Consider the following 13,717-nt stretch of genomic DNA (forward strand, 5'->3'; position numbering starts at 1 on the left):
CACGGGCAAAACAGTAACAAGGAAACCTATGACTAGAAACTAAACAGGACAAAGAAACAGAACATGACTGTGCCAAATACTCACTCAGTACAATGGTATTTCCATCTAGGACCTTGACTAGGACTTTTCTTTAGTATGGAAAGAAAAGTCCAGTTCACACAGAATTTGGTGTAAATCATCTAGAGGTACTCATTGACAAAGATAGATAGATAGATAGATAGATAGATAGATAGATAGATAGATAGATAGATAGATAGATAGATTTTTTACATTATTTATTGGTGTCTTTCTTGCGAGAGGATGAGTACAGATATGAATATGGGTTAGTGGTCAGGAATAGGTTATGCATGATTGGACTGTAGGTGTACTGGTCATGCTCGCAGGGTTTAGCCTGTGTTAACCTAAATGGGATCAGAGTGATTTAAAGGGCTGGGTGAGTACAGTGACGCAGGGCTTTGTGTCCGCGGCTGAATCCTGACTGACAGCTGCCCCACTCTGACATGAGCTGGAGACTCTGTCTAACATACGGGACAGGCAGACCTCAGGCTTCAGGTTATGAATCCTGGACATCACACTTGCTGGTGTTTATAGAACTGAATGCAGGATTAGTGCTGAATGTTGTCTACAGCTGGAAAGAGTAATTTATTGTTCAAGACGATTTTCTATCACGTCCCTAGAGGGCAATAAAAGACACTAAACGTCCTGACACTGATCCTTCATTTACTTTGCAATTTGTTGGGACTTTCTCCCAAAACATATTAATCTTCTCAGCTGCAGATGCGCTATTGATGAATGGCTTTATTGCATTTTCAGCTGCATTACTGGTTTTATTGCACTTTCAAACAAGCTGTCTGTCTCTCTGTCTGTCTGTCTGTCTGTCTGTCTGTCTGTCTGTCTGTCTGTCTGTCTGTCTTGTGAAAAAGAAGTGCCCTTAATTGTGTGATGTGCACTTTTCCCCCCATACTATGGAAGTCAATGGGATCCATCAACTGTTTGGTTCAACATTCTTTAAAATATCTTCTTTTGTGTTCAGCAGAACAAAGACATTTATACAGGTTTGGAACAACTTGAGGGTGAGTAAATGATAACAGAATTAACACTTTTGGGTGAACAAGTTTTAAATGGTACAATTTGTAATAATGTCAAATAAAAAGTTTTTTATTTTAATGATCTATTGTCATACTTAAGCGAAGTAGCCTACGCTTAGCGTATTTTGTGTTGACTACTAAAGCACTAGAATTTCGTGATTATAAATGTAACTAGTTATTCACTATTGTATTTAAATTTAATAAGATAATTATTTTATATAAAAAAGTATTATTTATATTAAAATATAATTATATTTATATATTAATATGACTAAATTGCTACCTTAAATCCTTTCTAAGACAATGGAAGTAATTGTGAAATTATGCGTTTGTGTATTTATTTATTTATGTATTAGTGTGTGTCTTTGCGAAATCAGGGGCTTTCAGTCTTTCAGACGAACCCAAAATAAATATGATCATCCTCATGCAAGGGATCCCATCCTAAAATTTAAAACGCTTCTATATCCAAAGACCCAATTTACATGGAGGAAAAAACATTCGGAATATGTCTGAAAATATTTCGTTTCTATTAAATCACTCATCATACTGTACTGTAAGATTGATTTACTCCTTAATTATTTCAATGTTATCGATTTTATTTATCGATTTTCTCTCAACTTAGTCGCTAGCACTCCCACGCGATCCCCCGGGGGTCCCCGGACCTCAGTTTTAAAAACCCTTGTGCTAAATGTCCAAATGTGCGTTTGAGCGCACAGCTGTGAGAAGAGACGCGTCTCATTGGGTTGCTGCTGTAACAGTAGAGAGAGAGAGAGAGAGAGAGAGAGAGAGAGAGAGAGAGAGAGAGAGAGAGAGAGAGAGAGAGAGTGTGTGTGTGTGTGTGTGTGTGTGTGTGTGTGTGTGTGTGTGTGTGTGTGAGTGATAGGCGTGACCTGAGGCGCACAGAAAGCCTCAGCACTGCTGTCATACTACACACACACACACACACACACAAACGCTTTGTGGACGCATGACGCTCTTCACATTACAAGGACAGACCTCAGTCGAGTCTCGAGCGCATTATGCGTCTCCTCTGTGATGCACCTCAGCTCTCCTCATAACATAACATCTCCAGATCCTCAAACACTTCTCTGAGTCCTCACACAGACCCGACGATGGCTGAAGAGGACAGGGTTTCAGACACACTCACGGACAGCACGAACTTCAGCGTGTTAAGCTGGGAGCAGGTCCAGCGCCTGGACCTCATCCTGACGGAGAGCATCCCGATCCACGGCCGAGGAAACTTCCCCACGCTGCAGATGAAGCCCCGGGAGATCGTGACTGCGGTGCGGGGCCGCATGCGGGAGCAGGGCATCCATGTGCGGGACACCCGGCTCAACGGGTCCGCCGCCAGCCACGTCCTGCTCGGGGACAGCGGGCTCGGCTACAAGGACCTGGACCTCATATTCTGCGTGGACCTGAAGGGAGAGACAGAGTTTCAGATCGTCAAGAACATAGTGCTGGACTGTCTGTTGGAATTTTTACCTGATGGGGTCAACAAAAAGAAAATCACACCGTTGACCCTGAAGGTGAGTGTTCAGATTCATGAGAGTAGTTGAATAATTGAAATTTTCAGCTTAAAATGTAGCTACTTATTTGTAAAAGGACACGTTTATGTTTTAAGTGCTCACCACTTCTTTGAAAGTTTAGGCCTAATCACATTTACAGTTGTCAGTTAAACATAATTTTTTAATAACAAAAATAGCCTGCAAATGTAAAATACCCAATCGGTCTCTTAAATTAATCAGCTAATAATTCCATGCATAATGCTTTGAGTGTGTGTGTCTGGAAAAAAAGTACTATACTTTTTGTACTATAACAAATAAATTAAAATTAAAACACTAAAACATAGCATGCATTATGAAGAAACAATAATCATATTAATTCCATTTATAATAACACTTTTAAAAATAAAGGTTCCAAAAGGGAGTTTTTTGCAGAGATGTCATAGAAGAACCATCTTTTTTATTATCTTTTTTAATAATCTAAAGAACCCTTTTCCACTGTAAAGAACCACGAAATATTCCATGGATGTTAAAGGTTTTTGATGCAACCATCAATGCCTATAAAGAAAATTTTGTTGCCATCTTAATAATTTAAATGATTTTCATCTTTCTTTTCGACTATTTCCAGTTGTTAAGACTGATATTCTACTCATTTTTCACTATTCACGGTTGTAAAATGGTGAGTAATTTAGGCAAAGTAAAGTACAGTAAACAGTAAGTTACTTTAGCTTTGATGTTGTTTATCAGTGGACCCTTGAATAACTAGTTCATACCAAATTTTCAATTATCATTTTATAAGAAAATTGTGTTTAAAGTACAGCATGTCACACTGTATGACATGGCTTTCACTGCTTTACTCCATGTGTCGTTTTATTTTTTGTGAATGTGATTTTGTTTATTTGTTTGTAATTTAAGATCATCTGCATGGATCCCTATAGTCTCATGTGACATTCAGTAGAAATGCAATTAGAGTAGTTTACTGATAGGCTGGTGAAATGTTGGTTTTCTGTTGGTAAGAGGATTGCGCTAAAGCAGGTTAATGCCAATCGAGCATTCTCAGCCTCTTAGATCTCCTGCGACAGGAAATTATGGAGAACTGATATGGCAAATGGATGTGCATTTGAATGTATTTGATGATTTGATGAATAATAATAAAACAATGATCTCACTGATCTAACAACAATTCCTTGTCATTTTGTGCAGGAAGCATATGTGCAGAAGATGGTGAAAGTGTGCAATGATTCAGACCGCTGGAGTCTTATCTCCCTCTCCAACAACCGGGGCAAAAATGTAGAGCTCAAGTTCGTGGACTCTTTGCGCCGGCAGTTCGAGTTCAGTGTCGATTCTTTCCAGATTAAGCTAGACTCTCTGCTTCTTTTCTACGAGTGCTCCGAGAACCCAATGGCCAAAACGTTTCACCCCACCATCATCGGCGAGAGCGTGTACGGAGACTTCGACACCGCATTGGACCACTTGCGCAACAAGGTGATCTGCACGAGGAACCCCGAGGAGATCCGAGGAGGAGGCCTGCTGAAGTACTGCCATCTTCTGGTGAGGGGTTTTCGCGCCGCCTCCGAGTCAGAGATGAAGTCTCTCCAGCGCTACATGTGCTCCCGCTTCTTCATCGACTTCTCGGACATCAGCGAACAGCAGCGCAAGCTGGAGTCTTACCTCCAGAACCACTTTGTGGGCTTGGAGGACCGCAAGTACGATTATCTGACGACTCTGCATGGGGTGGTGAACGAGAGCACGGTGTGTCTGATGGGACACGAACGACGGCAGGCCTTAGGCTTGATCGCCATGCTGGCGGTGCGTGTGCTAGCCGAGCAGAACGTCATACCCAACGTGGCCAATGTAACTTGTTATTACCAACCTGCCCCTTATGTAGCAGACGGTAACTTTAGCAATTATTACATTGCCCAAGTGCAGCCGGTCTTTACCTGCCATCAGCAAACCTACTCCACGTGGCTACCGTGCAACTGAAAGATGGTGAAAAAGACAAGCTGAATCATTGCATTGTTGTAAGGGAGATGACGTTGTTTCGCAATTGTCTCACTTCCCCAATCTGCACCGATGCTTGAGTGACATGAACTGGGCTCAGTGTAAAACAGCTCCAGTGGGTTTTTTGTTCATGCGCTGTTTTCTGAAATAAGATGGCCATTGCTAACAACAGTTTGGAGGGCAACTTCTGCTTAATTTGTGAGGCTTTGAACGTACTAACATGCGTTTCTGATCGGTTGACATTATCAAAAACATTTAATCTCAGTCATTAGATGCATCAAAAGGGAAGTACGAGGTGTCGTTGCACCCTTCAGTCCAAACAGAAACCGATGTATCGCAAAGAAAGTTTCCCAAAGACTCTCTGAATGAGGGGGGAAAATCAAAAAGTACGATTCCAGTTTGTACAAACCAAAGATTTTAAGATTGTATTTTTATACCCAGACTATCAAATGATGTCATAGTGCTGTCTATATTTGTACATGTGAATGCATTCAAAGTGCCTAATGTCAATGCAGTATGCTGAGGTGAGCAAAGCAACCTCATAATCTCGAAATACACGACAAAGGGACTTAAAGCTTGTGAATGTACATGATGTGTCCTGATTTACAACCAATGCAAGTGTCATTTTTCTTTGCAGTCCTCTGCGTTATTTCTGAAGCAGTACGTCTTGTGATGGAACTCTTAATTTATTGTTTCTGAACAGCATCCAGATAAGAAACGTGATGCTCTAGGTAGATGCAAAAAGGTGAGCGTTGAGGGCACATGCATGCATGGTAGAAAACAAAGAAAATACTTGTTTTCGCACCAAGAGCGAATTTAGATTCCTAACTTTCTAGGAGAAAGGTATTTGCAGAAGCAGCTTTGATGGTGGGACAGTATTTGCTGTAACATCCAAGCAGGGAATTCGACAGCTCTTGCTGAACCGTTGGAACTAAACCGGGCTGTGTTCATGCACTCCCTTCACAGCTGCTCTGAACGTGACCCCACATTCACCCCCTGTTAACAGAGTGTTAACCTGTGCTTGATTAATAGCGCTATGGAAGGAAGTAGGCGGAGCGGTGGCATATATGTTTAGACTTGACAAAGACACTTGAGAGGAGAAGGAAGAGGAAAGCGAGACTGTGAGAGAGAAGCGAGGACTCAGACGAGAGGGAGAGAGAGAGAGAGAGGGGGGGCTGGAGAGATGGGTGCAGCTGGTGAAGGGGTTTATCTCCTTCGACAAATGTCTTTTAATCAATAGAGTTTATTTCATTACTGTGAGCAATTTGGCTGAACAGACAAGTATTTAGCACAGATCATTAAATCCATCTTCAATGGAATGCAAACTTTGCAGTCGAGTTTCCATCATATAAAGCATAAGTGCTCGCATCAATCAAATGTTGCACTATTTGGCATTATCAAGATTAAATGAGGAGAAATAACTTAAATTTGTGATGCATAACATTTCTGAAAGAGATTTAAAAGGGGTCATATCATACTTTTTCACTGCCTTTTCACTTTTTTCCTTTCCAAAATTGTCTCGGTTTAATTGTTCCCTAGCCGTTTTTCCTGCTCTTTAGATGTATAGGACCTCATAGAAACCCCCGTCAAACCTTGTGCTTTGCTCGGCTCATGCACACAAGATTTTGGGTATTTTGGGCTTTTTCTTAATGGCACATTCTTTGCAAGTTTTGGCTCACACAGTAGACATCATTGGTGTGTAAATAATGTATTCATCTGTCTGTTGTCAGAAAGTTGTGGATGTTTAGTTTCAATAAATGTTGTTTTTGGACTGGGGAGCAAGTTTTGATTCCTAAAAGTTATATAGTAGGCTATTACCAAACGTATTTGTCAGCTAAATGCCTTTGACCTAAAATATTTATTTGAAGTATCCTTTAATAATATTAACATCAAAAATAACAACACATTTGCATGTTAACGGTTCTCTGAAGTTGGTTTATTTTCAATGCCGTGCAGGTAAACAAATCTTTTTAAAGTGCTTTATTTTAATTCTTTTTTTATTTTATATTTTTATGTTTACATTTTCATGAACTCGAGAACCTCATTCAGTTCCCACTTTAAATAGCACATCAAAATATTTTACCTCAAAAGATGAAGAAAAATATATGACATGATATGACCCCTTTAAAAACCAATGGATGCATTTGTAAAGATTTTAAGATATGGTCGTTAAAGTGATTGATATTTGAACATTTTTTTTAACCAATGGGGTCTGTGCTGATCAGGAGGGCCGAATGTTGCACCTGTGCATGTTCACACATCTCATCTCTTTTAGTTTTGCACCTGTGCATGTTCACACATCTCATCTCTTTTAGTTTTTTACATGTTTGCATCTCCAGTTTGTGGCTCTCACTCGCCCTCCAGTTTGTCTTAACATTTTGACAGTATCCTGTGGATTTTGCTGGCAGCGGAATGTTTGACTCGCTTTGTGAAGTTTGGAGTTCCTTTCTTGCCATTCTTCGGATGATGCCAAATGCTTAGTGGTCAAATGTCTTATAAAAAAACATTTATTTTTAGGACAAACAAACATTATGCTTGTTTTTCTATCTGTATCAGTGAATTTAATTGTCATTCTGCTTTGAATTCTTCATTCAAGCTGCTAAATGTCATTTTTTAACTGCTTATTTTGTGTAAAATTGTGTTCAATTGTTTGAAGATTTGAAACGTTTTCTTCAATAAAAAAAGGAATTGCACCAATTGCAGAATGTCATTTTGTCACATTTAACTTTATATTGTACATCTTCTCAAGCAACACAGTCATTTCATTGTGCTCATGTATTTAAATTGTCAGTTTACCCACCTTTGTTTAATATGTAAATCTAACCATTTCATGGACAATAATGTCAGAAAATTTGAACACCTCTCTGCTTTTGGAGCAAGTTTGCAGTATATAAAATAAAAGTGTCAAACTCCACCAAGAGAGATTTATCTGATATATAAATGTACGTATAATGGATTTGCATGCACCAAAACCTTTTGTCCCATAGATTGTGCCAAATCAACCAAAACTGCCTAGAAATTAGATACTGTATTATGTAATTCATTCTTTTCACGTGATTCCTGCGACACGTGCAGCATCTAATGAAATTACAAAGCAAAAAAGATATGCGATATGAGAAAGGAATCTAATATTAAAAACCTACATTTATATATACACTATATTGCCTAATGTATTGGGACACCCCTCCAAATCATGTTCCAATCACCTCCATAAAATCAAGCACCTAGCCATGCAGACTGCTTCTACAAACATTTGTGAAAAAATGAGCCACTCTCAGGAGCTCAGTGAATTCAAGCGTGGTACATGAATGGACCGTTAGTCCATTTGTGAAATTTCCTCACTACTAAATGTTCCACGATCAACTGTTAGTGGTATTATAACAAAGTGGAAGCAATTGGGAACAACAGCAACTCAGCCACAAAGTGGTAGGCCACGTAAAATCACAGAGCGGGATCAGCACATGCTGAGGCTCACAGTGCGCGGAAGTCGCCAACTTTCTGCAGAGTCAATAGCTACAGACCTCCGAACTTCATGTGGCCTTCAGATCAGCTCAAAACAGTGCGTAGAGAACTTCATGGAATAGGTTTCCATGGACAAGCAGCTGCAGCCAAACCTTACATCACCAAGTGCAATGCAAAGCGTCGGATGGAGTGGTGTAGAGCACACCGCCACTTAGAGCAGTGGAGACGTGTTCTCAGGAGTGACGAATCACGTTTACCAGTCTGGCAATCCGATGGACGAGTAGGGAAGGCTTTCCACAAGGTTTAGGAGTGTGTTTTATGGGAATTTTTGACCATTCCTCTAGAAGCACATTTGTGAGGTCAGTCACTGATGTTGGATGAGAAGGCCTGGCTCACAGTCTCTGCTCAAATTCATTCCAAAGCTGTTCTATCGGGTTGAAGTCAGGACTCTGTGCGGGCCAATCAAGCCCTCCACTCTTTATAAGGTGATGGCCAATGTATCACCACTATATCAAACTGTTTATGTTTCCAATAACTGTGGTATTTATTGGGGGTGTTGTACTGTGCAAACTACGCCACTGTTGTCACAGGGAAGATTGACTATAGGGACTCACGACGACCCTCATGAAAAAAAGATAGCTAGAAAAACAGTAGTTCTCAGAACAGAGTTTTTTACCTCAATCGAAAGGTTGTTTAGGGTGAACTGCGTCAGAACGACCACAATAACTTTGTGACTTCCATTGCTTTTACAGCAGGTCAGGCATTTGACAGCAGCCACACTCAGTGAGCAGTAAACATATATCTTAGTGAGATGACATTTGTGTAAAGCCACAGTCTGCTGGACATAGATATGACATCAGCAGTCACCCGGGGCAACCAGACCTTTAGACGGGTCAACCTTTAGTGCACGCTAAGAATAGTGCAGCTATCACTGAGTATTTCTACCTGATGTTCGATGAACAATTATTTAGTCAAATATGACGTCATAGCTTTTGTGTTATGTACAGGCCACTAAAAACACAAGCTCTGTTCCTTGCCCACATATATGCGTAGGCAGATTGCCACTTTATAAAGGCAGAAACTCTCTTAATGGTCAAGAGTCAGTGGTCTTTTGGTGTAATAGTATTTGGTGAAATAGACCAGGTTAATTTGAGTTTTTTGTATTTGCTATTTATTCTAATTTAATTGGCTATCTTAATGGAAACATTATAACTGGAAAAAGATATTTAGGTTCAGATTTAGGATATAAGTATTTGAATTGCATATAAAATTTCCATCCATTTGGATTACACAGTTTTAACATAAATAAACTAATGAACTTAACGTGATGCATATTTGTCATTCATACATAAATGAAACAGGTAGTATTTCCAAACTCAAAAAATGTCATGGCATAGTTTTATTTATGTAAATAATCATATTTTCAAAATGATTTTTTTTTCAAATAGCTAAGAATCAGCACAAATCTGATAATATTGTGCAAACAATCACATTTATTCAGTTAAAAATATGAATATGGTTAAAATATGGCTAGCTGCGGAATAAGCAATATTCAGTTACTGTGAATACTGTGATGCATATGCTGGGTGTCCTCGGGTCTACTGAGAGACATGTTAAGGTACAAAAAAAAAAAAAGGTTAGCTCGACCTGTACATACCTGAGGGTATGGTGTTTATTTACAAGTGCACCAAAAACAATAATTTTCACTGTAAAAAAAAAAGGAAAAAAAAACCGTTGCTGCTTTAATCTTTTTTTAAGTACAATAAACTTGGGCTTTAAAAGCCGGGTGCACACTGTGTTGTCTGGTTGTGTCTCTGGAGTCAGACCTTAGTTTCAGTAGTCATGTCAAAGCAATAACTAAATCAGCATACTATCACCTGAAAAATATCGCAATAATTAGATGCTTTGTTTCCAGTCAAGACTTAGAGAAACTTGTGCATGCTTTCATCACCAGCAAGGTGAATTATTGTAATGGACTCCTCACTGGCCTTCCCAAAAAGACCATAAGACAGTTGCACCTCATACAGAACGCTGCTGCTATAGGATTCTGAGAAGAACCAGATAATATGAACACATCACACCAGTCCTCAGGTCTTTACACTGGCTGCCAGTTACATATAGGATTGATTTTAAAGTATTATTCCTGGTATATAAATCATTCAATGGCCTAGGACCTCAATTCATTGCAGATATGCTCACTGAATATAAACTCAACAGATCACTCAGATCACTAGGATCACAACAGCTAGAAATACCAAGGGTTCACGCTACGCATGTCCACCTTTAGCTACCATGCCAGCCGTAGCTGGAACCAGCTTCCAGAAGAGATCAGATGTGCTCCTACAGTAGTCACATTCAAATCCAGACTCAAAACACATCTGTTTATCTGTGCATTTACTGAATGAGCACTGTGCCACTGTTCGTCCGACTGTCTGTACTGTATTTTATTATTATTATTTTTTTAATCAAAACTGTTTGAATTACTCTGATTTCTTTTGATTATTTTAATTTCTTCTATGTAAAGCACTTTGAATGACCACCGTGTATGAAATGTGCTATATAAATATACTTGCCTTGCCTTACCAGAATTTAGGTAAGTTGAGGTAAAATTTGATCACATTAATTGGCTGTCAGTGAACATGTCAAACTAACGATCAAAGACTTCAGATTTTAGCCTAGGATCAGAGGATTCTTTTAGGATTTGGAAAATTTGTCTCAGATGGCCAAATCGCAGCCAAAATCGCACAGTGCACACATTTTGCAACTTAAATGAAATTAAACTGACTTTTAAACTGAAAAATAGTTGAATCTTGTATAACTTATAAAAAAAAAACGTTGAAAATTCCTTAACTTATTTTGATGAGTTAAAGCAATGTAAAAATTTGTTGTCATAAAAAATTATCATATAATATTTTTACAGTGTACAAGTGTATAGTCCAATAAAACAAAGCACCAAAACAATAGAGAAACCAAAGTACCAAACGACCAACAACATATATATATATATACATATATAAATATACTGTATATATACAATTATGTACACAAATAAACTCACACGTATCCACAATATACAGTTAAGGGTTTTTGTTCACTGCAACGCAGTAGCACGTTTGTTCGACTTTCTGGAGGCTGGCCGCTGCTCTTAAAGGTCAGACTCCACTTCTTTTCGGGGGATGCTACCATTACGAGGTAAGTTTAATAAGTTATTACATATCCACTCATTCAGATATATAAAATAACACAATAACAAAATAAACACAATGCAAATGAACTTAATTAATTAATTAATTAAACAATAGACATAACCGTAGTAAACAAGGAAAGAATAACACAACTTTCTGGGTGTTTTTTTCAGTTCAGAATTCTGTTACCCCACATAGAAACAAGCCTACGATGTCATAACTGGCTCGTGTTGGCCCAGCTCCCACTATCCCGATTACGCCAACATATAACACAAACAATTCAACTATAAAACATGAAACAATAGACAATGCGTATGTGGGACATGTCCGGAGGGAATAACAGACAGTATGGAATGTGGATGAACGACCAAGTGCTATCGGGATCGAGTGGGCACCCACTACTCCAATAGCAGCATCAGCAGGTTAGGGAAGGGGGCATGGTGGTTTTATGGATGTGTCTGTGTGTGTGTGTGTGTGTGTGTGTGTGTGTGTGTACATTTATAAGCACCAGTGCTGCTACTTCTTCACATCACCTCGGCCCTCTCTCCAATCCGCACACTATCAGAGCATCTGGACAGGTCATCGGCCACAGGTTTCTTCCACCCAGGGCAGTGTCGGATCTGGAGGGTGTAGGGCTGGAGAGCCAGATACCATTGGGTAACTCGAGCATTGCGAAGTCAATCCATGGTGTGAATCCAGGTTAGTGCCTGATGACCAGTCTCCAGGTCGAATTCCCGCACCAGGAGGAAATAGTGCAGGGCTTCCAGGGACCAGAGACGCTGCTTTTCGATGGTTGAGTACCTGGTTTACACGGACACAAGCTTCCTGCTCAGGATCACCACAGGTTTTTCAGCTCTGGTTGTCCCTTGGGCCAGTACCGCTCCAAACCGCTTATCGGAGGCATTTGCTTGAGCCAGAAATCACTGGTTTAAGTAGAGGGGCACCTGCCAGTATTCTGTACATAGGTCGGTTGTCGTGATCTACTGGGCCTATCCAATCCTCTCCAACAGGTCTTCAATCTTTGGCATAGGGTAGGTATCAAACTTCGACTGGGCATTTAGCTTGTGGAAGTGGATGCAGACACGCAACGATCCATCCTTCTTTGGAATGGTCACGAGCAGGCTACTCTATTCGCTTGTGGAGGCTTCGATGATGCCCAACTCATTCATCATATTTATCTCTGCCTTCAAAGTGTTCAGTAGTCTTTCTGGGACATGTTAAAGGCACAATATGTAAGATTTTTGGATTAAAATGTCTAAAAACCACTTTAACAGTGTTATATATATTTTTGACTTGTGTACTTACATTATCCCAAATGTTTCCAAGAATGTTTAAATCCAGAGAAATAAGCAATTTTAACCAGGACACAGACCATGTCAATGCGTCGCCAATCAATAACATCATACCTGCGTTACCCTCAATTTCCGGTTTTATTTTGCAGAAACCAAGGAAACACCAAAGATGCATTAATATATTATGTTTTATTAGACAAGGGTAAAACGGTTTGGATACATTTATTGGCAGAAAACTAATCAATTTTATAAAGCTCAACACTGTTAGCTCAACACCGTTAGTGTCACGGTTTAGGTTTTGTTTCTTGTACTTGTCATTGTCATGTTTCTGTGTCTTGTCATGTGATTCCCTGATTGTCATGTGATCCTGCCTTTGTCTTGTCATTTGTTAATTGTCTGATCATTGTTCACAGGTGTCCCTTGTCTAGTAATTAGTCTGTGTATCTAAGCCCTCATGTTTGCCCTGTCTTTGTCTAGTATTGAATGTTTCTTGTCCAAATTCTTGTTCTTGTTTTCATTTACCAGTTTCCAGTTTCCAGCCTTTGTTTTATGTTTGATCAAGTGTTTTTATTTAAAGTTGCATTTGGGTTCTCAACCAGCTTGCCTCCAGGACAGTGGGTCCCTTGATGGGACCATGGAGGCTGCGCCACCATGTTGTCTCCGCCATAGTCGCCTGAACTGCCGACTCCGCCATGGCCGCCCGAAGGGTCGTCTCCGCCCTGGTCCCCTGAACTGTCTGGTCCACCCTGGCCCCCTGAACTGTCTGGTCCGCCCAGGCCCCCTGAACTGTCTGGTCTGCCCTGGCCCCCTGAACTGTCTGGTCCACCCTGGCCCCCTGAACTGTCTGGTCCGCCCTGGCCCCCTGAACTATCTGGTCCGCCCTGGCCCCCTGAACTGTCTGGTCCGCCCTGGCCCCCTGAACTGTCTGGTCTGCCCTGGCCCCCTAAACTGTCTGGTCCGCCCTGGACCCCTGAACTGTCTGGTCTGCCCTGGCCCCCTCAACTGTCTGGTCTGCCCTGGCCCCCTGAACTGTCTGGTGTGCCCTGGCCCCCTGAACTGTCTGGTCCGCCCTGGCCCCCTGAACTGCCTGGTCCGCCCTGGTCCCCTGAACTGCCTGGTCCGCCTTGGCCCCCTGAACTGTCTGGTCCGCCCTTCCCCCCTGAACTGTCTGGTCTGCCCTGGCCCCC

The 13,717-nt window shown here is 40.7% G+C and overlaps 1 protein-coding gene across 1 annotated transcript; it reads left to right on the plus strand.

The window, feature by feature from the left end:
• Positions 1-1,855: 1,855 nt before the first annotated feature.
• tent5aa (terminal nucleotidyltransferase 5Aa) lies at positions 1,856-6,681 on the plus strand. Its single transcript, XM_077206387.1, has 2 exons — positions 1,856-2,614; positions 3,794-6,681. Exons 1-2 carry the CDS (start codon positions 2,201-2,203, stop codon positions 4,571-4,573), a joined length of 1,194 nt encoding a protein of 397 aa, XP_077062502.1. The 5' UTR covers positions 1,856-2,200; the 3' UTR covers positions 4,574-6,681.
• The last annotated feature ends 7,036 nt before the right edge of the window (positions 6,682-13,717 follow it).

This window comes from Siphateles boraxobius, unplaced genomic scaffold, assembly GCF_051911475.1.
Source record: "Siphateles boraxobius isolate OS27281-9 unplaced genomic scaffold, OSU_SipBor_1 12, whole genome shotgun sequence".
In the NCBI taxonomy this organism is placed as follows: Eukaryota; Metazoa; Chordata; class Actinopteri; order Cypriniformes; family Leuciscidae; genus Siphateles; species Siphateles boraxobius.

What these genes read in the sequence shown, in the direction of transcription:
- tent5aa (XM_077206387.1), top strand. Translation starts at nt 2,201, where the DNA reads ATGGCTGAAGAGGACAGGGTTTCAGACACACTCACGGACAGCACGAAC. An exon ending in TCACACCGTTGACCCTGAAG is followed by an intron (nt 2,615 to 3,793) that starts GTGAGTGTTCAG and finishes CATTTTGTGCAG; the next exon opens with GAAGCATATGTGCAGAAGAT.